At 29.5% G+C, this 21,203-nt stretch overlaps 1 protein-coding gene across 1 annotated transcript in view; it reads right to left on the reverse strand.

Annotated features, from left to right (window-relative positions):
• LOC145334618 (sodium/potassium-transporting ATPase subunit alpha-like) overlaps nucleotides 1-14,201 on the reverse strand; it is a 91,910-nt gene extending 77,709 nt beyond the window's left edge. The window contains exons 1-2 of the mRNA XM_080180152.1: nucleotides 14,137-14,201; nucleotides 1,787-1,848 (exon numbers count right to left, since the gene is read on the reverse strand). Coding sequence (XP_080036278.1) covers nucleotides 1,787-1,848; nucleotides 14,137-14,152 — 78 coding nt within the window. The 5' untranslated portion in view covers nucleotides 14,153-14,201. The remainder of the gene's footprint in view (nucleotides 1-1,786; nucleotides 1,849-14,136) is intronic.
• Between the last annotated feature and the right edge of the window lie 7,002 nt (nucleotides 14,202-21,203).

Raw genomic sequence — 21,203 nt, forward strand, 5'->3', positions numbered from 1 at the left:
AGCTTCCGGTTTACAGTTGCTAAAACTTGCTTTAGTTAAATATGAACTAAAAAAACACTTATATAAATCCTTAATATGTTTATCTGAGACTAAAACTAAAGTTTTGTGAAGCACTTAGAAAATTTAAGTGTTATCCTAAAGTTTGAAATGAATAATACAGGGGTGGGTGGGCGGGGGGGGGGGATAAATACATTCAAACAAGACTTCGTTATACAGGTAAGGGAAGAAATTCGCTCAAAAAATCAGCATGTGACGTCATAAAAATGAGGGATTATCCATCTCTTTTTTAGGGATTTTCTTTCCCACTCCTCCTCTCCTCATCCCTCATTTTTATGACGTCGGAACTTTTTTGATCGACTTTCTCCCCTCACGTTATAGAGAGGTTTGTAAAATATCCAACAAAAATAATTCGGATGAGCTGGATTTGAATTTCCGAATGTGTACACAGATTCCTTGTTATTAATGTACTGAATTTTAGTTTCCGAAAGTGTACTTAGCATCCGCGTCCTATCTCAATATTTGCTACTAGCTAAAAAAGCGGTACTTGCTTACATGTGGTAGACTGGAGCACCGAAAACCCCCCCCCCCTGCTTAGTTTTGACAAAAATCAAAAATAAGGGGGGGGTAGTTTTTTAATGTCTGGAAAACGGCAAGGAGGAAAAAAGCTCAGCAAGGCAAAGACTTAACCCCCCCCTTAACTTTGAAGAAAATCAAAAATAAGGGGGGGGGGTAGTTTTTTCACTGTACACACGCCAGAAAGTTGAGTGAGGTAAATCAAGAAAATCCAGTATACCAGAGGGGAAACCTTATTACAGGGATATTCATGTATACAATTTTGCGCAAAATTAAAACCTTTTACTGGCCAAAGTCAATAAATAAGGAAATTATGCCCCAAAACATGAATATCCCTGTAATAAGGTTTCCCCTCTGGTATACTGGATTTACTTGATTTACCTCACTCAACTTTCTGGCGTGTTGTACAGTGAAAAAACTACCCCCCCCTTATTTTTGATTTTCTTCAAAAATAAGGGGGGGGGGTTAAAAACTACCCCCCCCTTATTTTTGATTTTTGTCAAAACTAAGCAGGGGGTTAAAAAACTACCCCCCCTTATTTTTGATTTTTGTCAAAACTAAGCGGGGGGGGGGGGGTTTTCGGTGCTCCGGTCTTCACATGTAAGCAAGCACCAAAAAAGCTTCAAACTTCCCAAAAAAATCAAAATTTGAGAAATTACAATTTTGAATGTATAATGTATAAATCGTTTATACAATTTATCGCTTTTCCTTTTGACCGGAGTAGCTGAAAATAGCGTTTGCAATAATTGGATTATCTGCTGTACACATTTGGAAATCCATTTTCAGCACATCCTATCTCAATATTTACTACTAGCTAAATAAGCTTCAAACTTCAAAAAAAAAAAAAATTTTAAAAATTTAAATTTGATTTTTTTTGGAAGTTTGAATTTTTTTAGCTAGTAGTAAATATTGAGATAGGATGAGGAAACACGGAGAAAACTGTGATCACATATGGAAATTAAAATTCAGCTCATCTTAATTCGGGCGTGAGTAAATAAAGGAACAGACCTATCTTATGATTATTTTATAGTTTAGAGCATATTTACATTTGCTTGATTTGCCTTGTCCGTTTTTCTATTCACCTTTTTGTTCTTCGCTACTTATTATACTTGTCATCCTTGTTTATATGCAAATATTTTGAAATAATTATATTGTAATGTTTTTACTGTACTAACTGTGGATATTTTCGTGTCTGCTGTGTTGCTTAACTAACCTTATGAAAGTCAACTTCAAGTTCTTGTTTCAGCTCCTGGAGATTCTCTTTATCTGGTTTTCCTAAAATAAAATAAAAACATTATTGCCATCTTTTAATAACACAGAATGTGTGTGTCTGTCTGTAGCCAATGATCTTGCTAGCCGGTGAACCGATATGGTTATCCGGCCTTTATAGTGTAGCTTCTTATTGTTCCTGGGAAGGTTTATAAATATTTTTGGGTGTGCTACCTCCACAGTCCCAAGGTACAGTTATGATTGATATATCGGTTACTAATGAACCGATATGGTTATCCTTCTCATAGGTCTAGGAAAAGTAACAAACTATGTATTTTTATAGGAAGGATACCTCCATCCTCCCAAGGAAAATCCCCCTACAAAAAACTAGTTCACCTTTTTTCTATACCTAAATCTGAAATTTGATTCGACTTACTCTCATCATTCCCCCTCCCGGTGCTTCTAGAGGCCACTGTGGGTGAAGTTGCTATTATCAAGTAAAGTATCAAAGTTTCTTGTCAGTCTGTTTAGATCTTACTGATGAGAAAAAAGAATTAAGTTCTCCATTTTAGGGAAGCTTAACACAGATCAATGTTTTTTTTCAATTCACATTAAATGTAGAGCCCCTAGATGTAAGATAAAAAACCTTTAATAATGAAATAAAACTAAATTCGCCCTAAAACATTTGGGAGTGTATAGTTTGTTTCTCTCAGGGGTGACCTTGTCATAAATGTTTGAAGTCCAGTAAAAATTTGAATAAAATATATATTTCATTTATGATAAAAGTGTACTTGAAATGAATAATTCTGCCTAAATATATTTTTATAGTTTTCTCTTTCTACCACTTTGTCACATGTAGAGAAAGAATTCTAGCAAATTGTATTTGGAATTCCACGTACTTGTTTAATTTCCAAGAATATGTGAGAAATGTAGCAAGTATTACCATTTACAGCAGTTGGGTGGCTGAAAACATTTTAACACTCTTAAAATAATAATTTCAGGTTCTAATTGATTTACTCTATCTTAATGTTTATTGTGTATGCAATGCAATGCGCAAAGTTAGCTAAGTTTATCCTTATAATAAAGTAACAGGATGTTTGTGTTTGTGTGTCGTCTGTACCAAAGGATCTTGCTAACCGCTGAGCCAGTATGGTTCTCCATTACAATTCTGATGGGTTATGGGAAGTTTTCTAATTTTGGGAATGGTAAACACTCACCACATTTCTTTTCTGTTTAAAACTCTAATGCAAAGTAGAGGGTCAACTCCCTTCCTTTCTTCTGTCAGTTGCCCCTAGAGACCTATAAGGGGCGTAGACACAAGAGTAAATTTTAAAAAAATAATACAATTATCTATACATCAATTTCTGGCAATTAATAACTGCAAAAAATCTCCTAACCATCAACACTACTTTTTTGTATGAATTGTAAGAGCTTCTTGTAATTTTTTAAGTAGGACTTTTTTCATTATAATGTTAATGCGTTCTACATTAAAAAAGAAAATATTTTCATATATTCTTTAAGCAGGAAATTTTTCTGCAATTAGGGACCCTACGCCAGTCTGTCGAATACAGATAGCTAAATTGGGTATGTTAAAACCTTTCAATTTTAACATTGTAATTCCCTTATGAGTTAATTAATTGCATTTTAGATTCAGTTAAATCTTAACTAAGTTGTTAAGATTTAACAACTTAGTAAGCCTGCAGTAGAAAGGCGATATATATGACGATAAAGCATATTATTATTAGCGATTTGAAAATAAAGTCTTGAAAATATAAGTCTTAATTGATAATTTAAGCTTAATTTGCAAATACAAACAAATTTTATTCCGGCTTCCAAATAATAAAAGCGCCTTTTCTAAACTTGCCAATGTTTGTTTGTCCAAATAAAAACTATTTTTAATCTTATAATTGTATATTCTATATCCGCGGAAAGCCGTTTATAATACGATGCGAGAAATAACTATTAATTAATTGAAAAAAATACATGTTTATTGTATAAATTAAACGTATAAAATAATAATTATTTCAGATGAATTTTGTTCATTGACGTAGTTTGTTAAAATTTTTATAACTAAACATTTTTTTAGTAGCACAGCTACTCGTTAGTTCATTTACTTGATTATTATCAGAGATAGACAGCTAAAATTGTTAAAATATTTTTCAAGTCAAAGAATATCTTCTCTTTAAAATATATGCGTCAAGTTTGATTTTTGTTTCGAATGGGAGTAGTAATTATCTCGACTGCTAAAAAAAATTTTAATTTCCCTAATAAAAGCACTTTTGAATTTTCTTAAAAAAACATGTCTTGTTTCAAAATCGCTACTACAATTGATTTTGTCATTTCTGTTTCTGATTAAAATTTTCTAAAAAATGTATAATGAAATATTATTATGTAGAAAGTAATATTGAAAGTGGATGGTGAAAATTGTGGTAAATTTTGCATCAATATTTCCCATTACAGGGATTTTAATCACGGACATACAACTAGGTGTTTAAATAATTCGATAAGACAAAAGCCGATGCATTGATGTACATCCCAAATAATAATACACAATTAGTGGTTGAAACGTTTGGACACTCAATTAATGAACCAACCAAGCAAAGTTGTTAAGCCAATGAATTTGAAAACGTTATTATAAAGCTTTGGGGGCTACTGTAACAAGTAGCTCAATGTCCCCTCCTTCCCTGGCTATTTACACAATCCTTTGCGGAGAACGATTGTTATGTGTCTTAAGAGCACGAAATATCAAACATGGATTATACACCCGACTCCTTGTATATGAAACTACTTAAAAATCACTCTGGGAAGAATTTTGTACGCTTCGCGCACTTTTAATTAAATGTTAACGTATTTTGCACTAGATGTGCAAACGCATATGCACGTAAATATATAAATTTTTCTAGTTAAATTTAAAAAAATTGCACAAATTTGTTAATACCCATTTAAAAACATTGGATAAGATAATTTTTTTGTGTATTCTTTATGCTGTAAAAAAGTTTACACATTTATGTTTATTCCTACTACCCTTGTTTTAAGTAAATGTTGCTATAGAATAAAAGTAAAAATATGCAATAGTAGATATAGTATAACAAGGATGACAGCATCCATAAAAGCGAAGCACTGAAACGGTAGGACAAACGGACATTAATACTTATATAGTGTCTGAACTGAATAATCAGAATATAAAAGTATAAGATTCGAAGCAAAATTGTAAGTAAATTTGTTGAAAAACTGATTGATACAGGATAATGTTTATGGACATACTTACATCTTTAGAGCTTGATTATAGAGTTGCTTCGCTTAAAATATTGTTCTTTGTTGTCCCAGGAATCAATATACCAAATATCAGATCAAACGGATAATTAGATCATATAAAAATTAGTTGTTAAAAAAGTAGAAAAATCAACATGTTTAAAATGGATGTACGGACATTCTGGTAATGATTATAGAGTTGCTACGCTTTCTAAATCGTACCTAACTATTACAGGAATTACCATGCAAAATTTGAAATCGATAGGACAATTCTAACATGCTTAAATTAACGAATAAAAGCTATTTAAAAAAGTAAACAAATCAACATGTTTAAAATGAACGTACGGACATTTGGGTAATGATTATAGAGTTGCTACGCTTTCTAAATCGTACCTAACTACTACAGAAATCACCATGCAAAGTTTGAAATCGATAGGACAATTCTAACATGCTTAAATTAACGAATAAAAGCTAACTATCTCGGACGGACGTACGGACGGACGTACGGACGGACGTACGGACGGACCGACCCTAATTATAGAAAAGCTTCGCTTTTAAAAATTGTTCGAATATGGGGAAGGAGCCTAAATTTTCAAACAAACACGTGTAATCTTTTTTTTAAATTTGGGGTTGATAAAAATCTCCATAGGCCAATTCATGAAATATTAGCGGGGGCTGGGTAAAACTTATAAATCTATTGAGTTAAACATTTTAGGGAAGCTTTTTGTGAAGAGGTGGAAAATCAGTAGAAAATCTAAAACTGACATAAATATTGAAATCACAAAATATCTTTAAAACATCCAAACGGGTTAAATTTAAGGCCAAATCGTGGCTGGTGTTAGAATGGAAAAGTGCATTTAATTTAGATATTTTGTGTGATCTATGAATCTCTGTTGTATTGATATGCAACAACCATAAATACAACAATATCATCTCACATTAAATAATAAGTGTGCAATACCATCCACTAAATTGTTATAAATACAAAGTGTTTCATATAGGCAAAGAAAAAATAATGATAATAGTTATTTCACGTATCGTATTATAAACGGCTTTCCGCGGATATAGAATGTACAATTATAAGATTAAAACTAGTTTTTTTAGCCCCGTGGTGCCGAAGGCATCGGAAAAAAACTGGTTTTAATCTTATGATTGTACATTTCTATATTCGTAGAAAGCTGGATATAATATGATGCTAGACATAGTTTTTTCGTATGGATTAGAACCGGTTCCTATCCAACGGATTCGAATGAATACGAGAAAATAGATTATATGGTCTTTCAGATTTAACAAAAATTACTTCAGGTTTTATTATGCTAGTACCATTTATTGGGATACCCAGAAATGTTAAAAAATTAATCCAGACCGTTCCATGTTGGGAGAAAAAGAGGGGGAAAATGTACTTTTTTAATACTATATTGTGTACCTTATTAAACATAACTCAGAAGCTCAGAAGAAAAACACCTTTACTATGTTTCTAACCCAATCCTAGCTTATTTAGTAAGACAAGACAGACCTATAAAGCATCAAACACTAAAAAACGACAGCCGTCAGTTTTTTGACAACATTTTTTTTATATGATTTTAATTTGCAAACAATTCTCAATAATTGTTGTTTACAACTTATGGACATAATTGTTTTTTTCAATGCATGTAAAGTAACAATAAGATTTGTATTTTAAAATGAGATAAAATATAAATACCGCAATGCAGTTCAATTATACTATTCTATACATAATGTTTCAAAATAAAAATCTGAACAATTTTTAGAAACTTTGAAAAATAAGGACATTCTTAAAAGTTCAGCTTGAAATAAGAATTACTTTTCCATCCATAAAAATGATTTTACTTAACATACCTAAATATTACAAATAAATGTACTGCGACATTATTCTACTTATCAATGGTCCTAACTGCCTTACGGACAGACAAACGAACATACAAACAGACTGACCCTTAGTATACAAATAGGTTCGTTTTACCACAATAATAATTATTACAGTATATGACAGTTATTTAATACTACAAAAAATTACAAAATATAATCTGTCCGATTTTTCATAATTCATCAAATAGATAAAAACAAAGAAATATAATTTGGAGATTAAAGAAAGAAAAAAGATAGAATTATAATTCATGAAGCATTATGATAAAAGAGAAGAAAATATCTTCATGATAGAGTTAGTCGCTTATCATTAATTTGTCTTTTGAAAAAAAATTTATTTGAAAATTTGAAGTGTAAACCTTAATACTTAAAGAGAAGCTTTGCTTCTAACTTGAAACAACGAAGTAAAAGAAGTACAGTTGTTTGTGTACATGGAGAGAATGAAGCGAATGCAGGAAAGAGAAAGAAAGTTAAGGACGATGTCATATCATCTAAGGAGAGTCTGATTCTTTGAAATTACGGGGTTTAAATTGACTCGTTTAAATTAAGGGGTTTAAAATTGAAATTCTAAAACAGAAGGTGACTGGGATACTTCTGCACACTATATAAATTATCAAATTGGATACAGAATAAAATTGTTTTTGCAAAACAGTAAAAAATATTTATCTTTTTAGAAAAATACTATGCATGGTTTGTTACTGCAACTATGCATGTATCTTTTGCCAAGATATGTTTTCATTGTAATGATATTATCAATATCATCACATAGATTTAATTGAAAGTGGTAATAGCTGACAAATTGTCGACAAGACATTTATTAAAATCAAACTATGACAATAGTTAAATATTTTCTAATGAAAGCATATATCTGCTAATTAATATTTTGATCATTGTCATATACCATAATATCCCGTGCATATTTTTGTGAAATTCTAAAATTCTGATATATGAATTAGATTAAATGTTGCTGTAAAGTAAGAAATATAGAGAAAAAATGAAGATATAATTTATATATACACTGTCCTTTATATACACAGAGACAAAGGAAAAATTTCAGGAATATAGCAATCAACAATTAGAACAATTATTTTTTTTTTATTTTCAATGATACAGCTAATCCCAATGCTCAGATCTACCTTACAATGACGAGTAGAGACCTATATCAATGTAGATAGTTTAAAATAAATCTAAATATTATTATATCCTTGAAGAAAACTAGCGCACAACACATTTACACATTCTTATATCCATGAAGAAAACTAGTGCACAACAAAATTACATTTTCTTATATCCATGAAGAAAACTAGTGCACAACAAAATTACATATTCCTATATCCATGAAGAAAACTAGTGCACAACAAAATTACATTTTCTTATATCCATGAAGAAAACTAGCGCACAACAAAATTACATATTCTTATATCCATGAAGAAAACTAGTGCACAACAAAATTACATATTCTTATATCCATGAAGAAAACTAATGCACAACAAAATTACATATTCTTATATCCATGAAGAAAACTAGTGCACAACAAAATTACAATTTCTTATATCCATGAAGAAAACTAGTGCTCAAAAAAATCACATTTTCTTATATCAATAAAGAAAACTAGTGCATAACAAAATTACATATTTTATATCCATGAAGAAAACTAATGCACAACAAAATTACATATTCTTAAAACCATAAAGAAAACTAGTGCACAACAAAATTACATTTTCTTATATCCATGAAGAAAACTAGTGCACAACAAACTACATATTCTTATATCCATGAAGAAAACTAGTGCACAACAAACTACATATTCTTATATCCATGAAGAAAACTAGTGCACAACAAAATTACATATTCTTATATCCATGAAGAAAACTAATGCACAACAAAATTACATATTCTTATATCCATGAAGAAAACTAGTGCACAACAAAATTACACTTTCTTATATACAGAAAGAAAACTAGTGCACAACAAAATTACATATTCTTATATCCATTAAGAAAACTAGTGCACAACAAAATTACATTTTCTTATATCCATAAAGAAAACTAGTGCACAACAAAATTACATTTTCTTATATCCATGAAGAAAACTAGTGCACAACAAAATTACTTTTTCTTATATCCATGAAGAAAACTAGTGCACAACAAAATAACATATTCATATATCCATGAAGAAAACTAGTGCAGAACAAAATTACATTTTCTTATATCCATGAAGAAAACTAGTGCACAACAAAATTACATCTTCTTATATCCATGAAGAAAACTAGTGCACAACAAATTTACATATTCTTATATCCATGAAGAAAACTTGTGCACAACAATATTACACATTCTTATATCCATGAAGAAAACTAGTGCACAACAAAATTAAATATTCTTATATCCATGAAGAAAACTAGTGCACAACAAAATTACATTTTCTTATATCCATGAAGAAAACTAGTGCACAACAAACTACATATTCTTATATCCATGAAGAAAACTAGTGCACAACAAACTACATATTCTTATATCCATGAAGAAAACTAGTGCACAACAAAATTACATATTCTTATATCCATGAAGAAAACTAATGCACAACAAAATTACATATTCTTATATCCATGAAGAAAACTAGTGCACAACAAAATTACATATTCTTTTATATCCATGAAGAAAACTAGTGCACAACAAAATTACATTTTCTTATAACCATGAAGAAAACTAGTGCACAACAAAATTACATATTCTTATATATCCATGAAGAAAACTATTGTACAACAAAATTACATTTTCTTATATCCATGAAGAAAACTAGTGCACAACAAAATTACATTTTCTTATATCCATGAAGAAAACTAGTGCACAACAAAATTACATATTCTTATATATCCATGAAGAAAATTATTGTACAACAATATTACATATTCTTATATCCATGAAGAAAACTAGTGCACAACAAAATTACATATTCTTATATCCATGAAGAAAACTAGTGCACAACAAAATTACATATTCTTATATCCATGAAGAAAACTAGTGCACAACAAAATTACATATTTTTATTTCCACAAAGAAAACTAGTGCACAACAAAATTACATATTCTTATATCCATTAAGAAAACTAGTGCACAACAAAATTACATATTTTTATTTCCACAAAGAAAACTAGTGCACAACAAAATTACATATTCTTATATCCATGAAGAAAACTAGTGCACAACAATATTACATATTCTTATATCCATTAAGAAAACTAGTGCACAACAAAATTACATATTCTTATATCCATGAAGAAAACTAGTGCACAACAAAATTACATTTTCTTATATCCACGAAGAAAACTAGTGCACAACAAAATTACATATTCTTATATCCATGAAGAAAACTAGTGCACAACAAAATTACATATTCTTATATCCATTAAGAAAACTAGTGCACAAAAAAGTTACACATTCTTATATCCATGAAGAAAACTAGTGCACAACAATATTACATATTCTTATATCTATGAAGAAAACTAGTGCACAACAATATTACATATTCTTATATCCATGAAGAAAACTAGTGCACAACAAAATTACATATTCTTATATCCATTAAGAAAACTAGTGCACAAAAAAGTTACACATTCTTATATCCATGAAGAAAACTAGTGCACAACAATATTACATATTCTTATATCTATGAAGAAAACTAGTGCACAACAAAATTACATATTCTTATATCCATGAAGAAAACTAGTGCACAACAAAATTACATATTCTTATATCCATTAAGAAAACTAGTGCACAAAAAAGTTACACATTCTTATATCCATGAAGAAAACTAGTGCACAACAATATTACATATTCTTATATCTATGAAGAAAACTAGTGCACAACAAAATTACATATTTTTATTTCCACAAAGAAAACTAGTGCACAACAAAATTACATATTCTTATATCCACAAAGAAAACTAGTGCACAACAAAATTACATTTTCTTATATCCATGAAGAAAACAAGTGCACAACAAAATTACATATTCTTATATATCCATGAAGAAAATTATTGTACAACAATATTACATATTCTTATATCCATGAAGAAAACTAGTGCACAAAAAAGTTACACATTCTTATATCCATGAAGAAAACTAGTGCACAACAATATTACATATTCTTATATCTATGAAGAAAACTAGTGCACAACAAAATTACATATTCTTATATCCATGAAGAAAACTAGTGCACAACAAAATTACATATTCGTATATCCATGAAGAAAACTAGTGCACAACAAAATTACATATTCTTATATCCATGAAGAAAACTAGTGCACAACAAAATTACATATTCTTATATCCATGAAGAAAACTAGTGCACAACAAAATTACATATTCTTATATCTATGAAGAAAACTAGTGCACAACAAAATTACATATTTTTATTTCCACAAAGAAAACTAGTGCACAACAAAATTACCACTTCAAAGCTTTTACATTATTACACAAATATATCATACACACTAGGTACACACATGGATAGGTCACTAGATAATATGCCCCCCCCCAAAAAAAAAAAGTGAAATGAGGTTAAAATTTACAACTAACTTTTTATATAATAGGCTTACACTTTTATTTTATTCCACATTTTTAATAAAATAGCGATTAAAATATTATAAAATAATACAAAAAAAATATCTGGAAACAAAACAAAATAAAATATAATTACATAATACTAATTACACAAACAAAGGATTTTTACTTTTAAAATTAATCAATTAAAGTTATTATTTAGCAATGAAAAGAATAAAAAAAGTATAGGATAGATAAAACATTGAAAGATTAAAGAAAAAAAAGAATATTTTTAATAATAATGAAATGAAAAGTGTAAAGTTCAAATGGAAAAGTAAGATTAATATTCTTTTTCTTCTTTTCTAACAATTTTTTAGGCAATTTCACCAAAACTGAAAGTGAACCACAAACAATATGGTGCATTCCCTCGAAGATCCTTGCGAGCACAGCAAGACCCTACCTTATTTTTAGATAAATTGAAAATGCGAGGATTACATCTGCTGTGCAATAACTCCATGGGTCTACTCAATATAATCTTATCTAACATGACCTTATAAAGTTAAACAAAAAAACACGAAAAAATGCTCACTCCCCTTTTATTTCAAATGGGGGTTGGGGTGGGGAGAGGTTCTGTGCTCTGGTAGACAATTCGAGGAAAACCGCCAAAAATCTTGAAAAAAAACTATATTTCTTATAATTCTTTTAGGTTAATTTAATAAAGGTTACCAGAGCCACACGGGGTTAAAGCTACCATTTAACACGTAGGGGGGAGGGGGTGTTTCTATTGTCTACTCGTCGGCTCGATGGAATATACCAATTTTTTCATCTGGTTAAAATTTTGAATTTACATTAATTTATTAAAATGAAAGTTGTATAATGCGCAAAAGTTGGAGATAAATTTTAATTTAAAATAAATTTAAGTTGTCAAGTTTTATCATATGTGAGATACATTTTTATATTTTTTCTCTTTTTAGAAGCAAAGTTTGAAACACTTAAGATTTGTCCGTATGGTCCTGAGAAATAACTATTAGCTTTAGCCGTCGTAAAAATCAGAGAATGACTATTCCTGTAAATATAAGGTTAAAACCTAGGAAGTAGCAACTCTTGAAGTAATAATAACGCTAAGTACGTTATAAAACCATTTATGTTTTTAATTTTCTTTTAAAAAGAAAAGAAAATTAAAAGCTCACGAACTAACGGAAAAGACTTATAAAGCAGCTTTGCTGTTAAAAATGATATAAAAATGTGATAAATAGTGTGATGATATTTTGTGTATGCATATATGTATATGTAAAACCATCAATATGAAATATTAGCTTTTTATATTTCTTTACCAAAGTCATGTTTTTGATGTCTGGGACTTTTCCAACTTCTGGTATATGTTGTAATATCAAAAGAAAATATCTTTTTGGTGCTTAAACATTTCCAGGGATTGCCATACGCAGTCTCTTCGTTATATAAATTTTGTTTCTAATGTTTTGTCGCGCAGCTGGTAAATATTTGAGAGAAGCTGAGATATACTTTTTTTTTAAGCGAAGCTTTTCTATAATTAGGGTCGGTCCGTCCGTCCGTCCGTCCGAGATAGATAGCTTTTATTCGTTAATTTAGGCATGTTAGAATTGTCCTATCGATTTCAAACTTTACATGATGATTCCTGTTGTAGATAGGTACGATTTAGAAAGCGTAGAAACTCTATAATCATTACCAGAATGTCCGTACGTCCATTTTAAACATGTTGATTTTTACTTTTTTTAACAACAAATTTTGTAGGTGATCTAATTATCCGTTTGATCTGATTTTTGGTATATTGATTCCTGGGACAACAAAGAAAATTATTATGAGCGAAGCAACTCTATAATCAAGTCCTAAAATGTAAGTATGTCCATAAACATTATCCTGTATCAAGCAGTTTTTCAACAAATTTACTTACAATTTTGCTTTGACTCTTATACTTTTATATTCTGATTATTCAGTTCAGACACTATACAAGTGTTAATGTCCGTTTGTCCTACCATTTCAGTGCTTCGCTTTTTTGGATGTTGTCATCCTTGTTATATATGAAACAAATAAAATTTTGCAAACGTTAGATTACATAAATAATTTCTGTGATAACCCTATCATTGACTTTTTTATTTTTGTCAGCTTATGTGCATTTTGTTTGGAACCTTGTAGTCCCGCCCATAGCCTTTAAAGTTTAATAAAAATCTCCCCGGGTTCCTACATGAAGATTTCCTAAAATCAGATTTCAGTAAGATAGTGGACAAACAAGAAAACTTACTACTTAAGAAACATGCGAATATGTGTAAGAATATTATTTTTTAATGCTTATGTAATATGTTTAAAAACAAATGTACCTATCTGTATAATTGGTTTATTTATTTGTATTTTGCCCACTGAAAGCGGCTAGAGATTCCTCACTACTTTTCATTTTCCCAAATCTACTTTTACTTACAGAAGTAAAATGTATCGAACATTTTACTAAATTCAAAGTGCATTAAATAACATTTTATGGAGTTGAGTCCTACAACGATTTTTTCTCGTAAAAGCGTTCTTATGAATAATCCATAGTTTCCCTTAAAAAGATCAAACTGACCAATAAATATAACGTAAATTAACTAAAAGACAGACAAGCAAATATCCTCTTACTTAGATGCTTTCAATATAAAATAAACTTACCGTAAAAAATCCCCATTTTTCAAAGTTTTTACTGCAATTTTTCACTATCTCATATCTTTCTATCTGAAAGTTATTAATAAATACTATTGATGTTAAAAAAAATGTCTTAATAATAAAATATTTTAAAATAAAACAAAATAATAATATCTTTTAAATGAAGACCTCTACTGAAAATGATTACAGAATTGCTATACTTCCCAGACCATACTAGACAATTTAATTAAAAAGGTTGATTCTAAGATACATATATTTATAAATAAAGCTATCCAGATAAAAACTGGTCCACATGAAGAAAGCTTTATCTAAAACATTTTTTGCCACTCGTAAATAAAGATAGAGTAAAATAAATAAAATCTTAAAAAAGGGTAAAGAAACCCCACTTTTTATTTGGCTAACTCAATTTATTACGGAATTTTTCTCCTTTAATGAAATAAGACGCAATAATCCTTGGTAAATCTAATATTGGTTCAATTTCTCTCACTCACGCACACAACAACATCAGACATACAAACATAATTAAGAGTAAATATAAAAATAAACAAGGATACCAGCATCCAAAAAAATAAAGCTCTAAAATTAGATGGTAGAACAAACGAACATTAACACCTGTAGAGTATCATAAGTTTATAAGCAGAGTATCAATATAAAAGTATGAACAAAATTGTATATAGATTTGTTGCAAAATTGCTTAAATACATGAAACATACTTAAACTTTCAAGGACTTGATTGTAGAGATATTTAGCTTAACATTTTCTACCTAGTTGTCCTAGGCATCGTTATTACAAAAATCAGTTTAATAGAAAATTATATCATAATTTTTCTGTCAAAAAGCTTAGGATTATCATGTTTTTAATGAATGTTAAGACTTTCTGGTAATGATTATAGATTTCCTACGCTTCCTAAATTACGCCTCACTGTTATAGGAATCATCATTGATAAAAATAAGGCACCTAGCTTCAAGAGGTCTGTGTAATTTAAGAGATTAGAGAGGTTGCAGAAAAATAGCCTACTACCATACTATGACCTGTGTGATGCATCCCATAAATGGAAATTGGTCGGCGAGACCTTTCCACACAATCCAAAAAATCATACTACTTTCCAAAATAGGATTAACTTAAACTTTTCTACGTTCCAAAATCTGGAAGAACATTATTGACCTATTTTCGATATCAAAAGTTTTCAATAGTAAATGTAAATGTGCATATTGCTAACCATAAGTTTTTCATGTACTTAAAATAATGTCATTATTGCTTTAAATTGGTACATATCCGACATTTGAAATGAAAATATCTCAAATATTTATGAAACATATTACTAATCAATACTAAAAGTCCCCAATAACTGGAAATAACTAATAGCTTACAGCTAGCTATATGGAAAATCCATTAAATATTAAAACACAAACCAAATTCCAGTATAAATATATGTTAGTATATGGTCTTTTAAAAAGGGATATGTAAATTCCTGAAATAAACAACATGGAATTAATATTAAAGTAAATAAATAGAGGGGACAGGGGTTAAATAACTGTATGTTTACAAGTTGGGGACCCCGTGTAGACTTTCAAATAGATCTTTCAATATAGGAAGTATGAACACAGCTAAGTCGCTACAAAAGAGCAGAATGGATTTTGCAATCAGACGAAAAAGTTCCTCACCACTGGGATTAGACAGTTGTCTTGGTTATACATCCATAATTATACATTTATTGAATTAAGAGTGCCGCAATAATAATCTGAAAATCTAAATCTAAAACAGTAAACTGGTTGATAGAGCAGCAAACTGTAATTCAGTAATCATCAAGGATGAAGGGTACACTGGATTATAACAACAAGTTCTACCATGTAAAGGTTCAATGACCTTGGTCTATTTATGAGGTTTGTACAAAAAAATACTGTTCATACTTTCCACAAATAAATTTAAACAACATAAAAGGATAATTTTGTTTATCACAATTTTTCCCCATCCCTTAAGATCCCTAATAATTAAAAAAATAACCTGATAACATGTTTAGTAAATGTAAGTTAGAATGACCAATAGTTATTGTTAAGCAATCGTATATCATCGACTGTTAGCACAGATAGACAGGCACTCACACGAACACATCCTAGTATCATAAAAGTATCATTGTCCTATCCATGTACCCCTGAGTACATGATATGGTTCTCTAGTGTGTTTCTAAATGGCCTGCAACAATTTACAAAGGAAAGCTTATTATATCGTGTTCCTATAATGAATTTAAAATAAATAAATATCAAACTGTTATTCAAGATTTCTGCATGTCACAAGTGTTGAAATTGCTTTTTCGGCTGCTATTAAAGAAATAGAACTTTAAAAATAGATTAGATTTTTTGCTTAGAATAAAGAATATGTCTTATTTCTTGTAAAACTTGAATTATTATTAGTATAGGATTGGATTTGCCGGTAAAATTAACCAATTAAAATCTCCTACGTTTACTTGGATGTCTTTAATGAGATTCCAATAGCAATTTAACTCCTGTTGTTTGCTATTTTATGTACAATATTTTTTATCCTAACATATAACATATAGCACTAGAGAATTCTTTTCGAAGATTAATACCTATAGTTTTTTCCAGCTAACATTATGTAAACCTTTAAATTTAATTCGCTTGCTACGTTTTGTTTAAAAGCCTGTTAATTGGCAATAAATAATATAGTTTTTTTGACAGAACATTTGACTCTTATAAAAGTGTTAGTTGAAAAGGTTTTTAATTGAAGAAAAACAGTTATTAAGAGTTGTATTGGTAGAACACCTGTAATAATTCATTAATTTCTCATGAAATATTTATATTAACCAATATAAAATCACTTTCTGCTGTGAGTTAATGGAATTGTGAAATATAATAATTATTTTTATTTTCCAAAGTACTAAGTAGCTGGGGCGGCAGGTTTTAGTCTTTTTAAAGAAGTGTTTGTGAACTTCAGTAAAATTTCTCTCAAAAAGTATAAATTTGTCCCATGGTGGGGCACAGAAAGGTCTAAAACTTTTTTTCTTTAAATTTCTAAAAATCTAAATTGAACATTATTTTTTTAGCAAGCTTACTTATTTCTACATTAATAGGTTTCAGTGCAATTTCCAGTTATTGCTCCTAGTCCTATTTATTTAGGATTTGTACAAAATTGATTAATTTTGTAAATAATTAAATTTTGTATAAAGAAAGTACGATACAAAATTTAATGTTAAATCTAAAGGTTTGGCGATGAAAATATCATGTTAATGGGTTAATTAATAATTATACAACTATTGAAAAAATAAATATCCATTAACTAAACAATATAGATATGAGACAATTGATCTAAAACCATTTTTTGTTTTTTTGGACTTTGGCAACTTGAACTAACGCAACTTTTATTCTTTTGGCTTATTCTTAAGGCTTTGGGTACTAGCACAGAATACTGCGTAATGCTTTTTTCTTATGCAAACCATCTTCACTAAAATAAATCAACATAAACACTAGCAGACAATAATTTTCAGTATAAACAAAATTGATTTTGATTCTATAAAAAAAACTTTTTTATTTTCTAAAAAAAGCATAAAAAACAGATACACAGTAGATGTATATGCAATTAACCATCTATTAACTAACCCCTAATATTAAATTTTATTTAAATAAGCTTTAAGAAAAGCCTACAAGCGTAAAAAAATATGACACATTTTTAGATTCTGAAACTTTGTGGCGTTTAAAAGATGAGAAGCTTAATATTAGAATTCCTTTTAAATTGAAATTCTGGCATGTTTTTACAATGTTTTCTAAAATATTATTATAGAACAGTGAAGAAAATCACTGACAAAGATGAATTAATTATAAAAATGTTTAAATAAATTAATAATGAAATGTATAAAGCTCCCAAATCCGTCAACAAACAAAAGCGTTTTGATAAAGAGTAGGTAATTATTCAATAACTAAACTATAGTCTCTCCAGTCTAAAGACACTCCCCCCAGATAGAGCCGTCTATCCTTTTAAATAAAGCAGAAAGTTTTTTTTTTGTTACTCTAGCTCGCTATCGACTGAACCAATTGAGTTCTCCTTTTTCGGTAGGCTTACAATTTATCCCGCGATTTATTTCAACTATTTTATTATAATCTAAGCTTTGTGATGGTTTTAAGCTATTTTACTGCCCTCTGAAATATTTTGAGTTTCTATTTTGTAGGGCAACCGTTCTGTGTGGCACTTAGAATCCATATTTATGTAAAGTGACACTTGAAATATAATACATTTTGCAAAGACCAATTTTAAAAGTTGCCATACTTGCATATTCAACAATATGGGACCATACTATTATGGACCAATTCAAAATTTGCCACACTATCATATTCAACATTATGGGGCCATACTTGTATAGACCAATTTAAAATTTGCCATACTTGCATATTTAACATTATGGGACCATACTAGTATGGACCAATTTAAAATTTGCCACACTATCATATTCAACATTATGGGGCCATACTTGTATAGACCAATTTTAAAATTTGCCATACTTGCATATTCAACATTATGGGACAATACTAGTAAAGACCAATTTTAAATTTGCCATACTTGCATATTCACCATTATGGGACCATACTATTTTAGACCAATTTTAAATTTTTCATTTCAAAAGTGAATGAAATTAGTTCTAAGTCAATTTGGCTGAAATAAATTCACCAATAGGAAAACACTAAAATAACAAGATGTCTTACTGCATAACCGCATACATATTTGAGTCTGCACTGAATGTTTCATCATTTTAAGGGAAGTTTGATTATGGACCAGGGCAGGTTTTAGGCTATTTCGTGAGAGGCATCCACTTAAAAAAATGTAGGGGGCATCCCTATTCATTTCTTACTGCAAAGCCAATAAAAATTAAAAATAATAAAAGTTAAAAATAATAAATTTTGGTATAGCAAACTTACATTTTTAATAGAACAACATTTGTCGATTAATTTTTTTATAAATAGCTTAATACCTGCCCTGAAAAAAAAACTTACTAGATATTATAGGATATACTATAAACAACAAAACAAAAGAATAGTTCTAGAAAAAAGAGAATTATTTGCTATTTTGAGATGCAAACTAAGAAAAATAATATTATTTATGGCTACTGAAAAAAACACACATTTATTTATTCCTCCCATTTTATTTTTCCTACAGTTTTATATAAAAATCACTACAACAGTTTTCAGGAATCTATAATTAGGGTAGGTCCATACGTACGTCTAGATAGCTTTTGCAAACTTTGCATAAGATACCTGTAGTAGTTTGGTGCGATTTAGAAAGCGTAGCAACTCTATAGTCGTTAGCAGAATTTCCGTACGTCCATTTAAATGTGTTGATTTTTAACTTTTTTAACATCATATGTTATGTTATAATCCGATTGATCTGTTTTTTTGGAATACTGATTCCTATTACACATAGACGTCCGAAGGGGGTGGGGTAAAGGGGTGATTAACCCCCCCCCCAAACGAATTTGGGGGTGCCGTATGTTAGGGGGGGGGGGGGGTAAATACCCCCCCAAAAAATAAAAGAATCTCTAAAAAAAATTTTTTTGTGCGCTTTTTTAATACTAAATATTTAATAAAATTTAAATTACCCCCCCCCCCCAAAAAAAAAAAAAACTTGGACGCCCCTGCTATTACAACAAAGTACAATGTTATAAGTGAACCATCACGTTATTAAAGAAATCTTTCAACAAATTTACTTACAATTTTGTTTCGACTTTTTTACTCTGATTATTCAGTTCTGTCACTCTGCAAGTGTTCATGTTAGGTTTTTCTCGACAGTTTCAGAGCTTAGCTTATATGAATGTTGCCTTCCTTGTTATATTAAGCAGTAAATCTTCTTGTTTATTGGTATTTAAGGTAATAAAACATGTTAGTAATTATCTTAAAAACAGAACACTTTGTGTAGTTTAAAGCTCATGTAATATTGGTATATCTCAGTGGAGGGAGAGTACATTGGACATGTTATTGCTCAAAATGATTAAAAGAATAAAAAGTGCTTAAGGAATGTACAAGAGTGATATTCAGGGAATAGATTTTTAAAAAAGAAGATTTATAATGTACATATTGTACAATATTCACAGTACCGTCTTAGACTTACATGTTTCACTACAAGATAATTTTTAAAAATGTAGTAGGCATTTTATGAAAAAGGCGTTTTTTGAGATAGGCGTTTTCTGAGATGGGCGTTTTTTGAGATGGGCGTTTTTTGAGATAGGCGTTTTTTGAGATGACCCATTGGATTGTAAATTAAACTGGTGCAAAAGTTTTATAAAAACGTTTTCTCCTACGTTGGCTTTGAATACTGTATTAAATCTTTATAGATTTTTTACAAAATAACACATTTAAACTTTTGCACCACTAATTTTAATTTTTAGAAAGGGTAACTAGCTAATAATAATCTATTAATCGTTAGTTGTTCTTTTTCTTATCCTCTAATATCTTTGGATATAAAACTCTCAATAATGGGTTGACTATCTGCCACATAAGTTGATTAAATAAAAAAGAAAGAAAACACGAGCAAATAAGTAAATCTACAAGCATTTCCTAAAGCGAATAATTACGAGGCGTAATATCGGACGTACAATTTTGTGGGAGGGGGGGTATCTTATCGTCCTTGCCCTATCTCTGTCTCTCTTTTATTTTGCATCTCTTGTTGTATAGAGCAGTTAGGAACATTATGTCAATTAAATCTTAACATTAACTAGAATATTTATCTTTAGATAAAAAAGACACAAAAATGAATCAATAAATAGTAATTTAATTTATAAATAAGACAAGCTTTGAAATTTAATTAATTAATTCACAACCTAATTATTGAAGTTATAAAAGGGTAATGTTTGTCAATAACTATGTTAATTATACAATAGCGCGCATAGGGTTTTGCAGTGGGTTACGTGAAGCGCACTCACAATTTTTGAAATTCTCCTTAGACCAAATGAAGTAAATAATATAAACTTTATTTTCTTGTTTTACATCAACGTTTCTCCAATCAAATGATAACAAAACATAAACTATAATAACGAGAATATTTCTTATTTATATGTATTATGTAATTATTAA

This window comes from Acartia tonsa, chromosome 2, assembly GCF_053477335.1.
Source record: "Acartia tonsa isolate MP-2025a chromosome 2, ASM5347733v1, whole genome shotgun sequence".
Classification (NCBI taxonomy): domain Eukaryota; kingdom Metazoa; phylum Arthropoda; class Copepoda; order Calanoida; family Acartiidae; genus Acartia; species Acartia tonsa.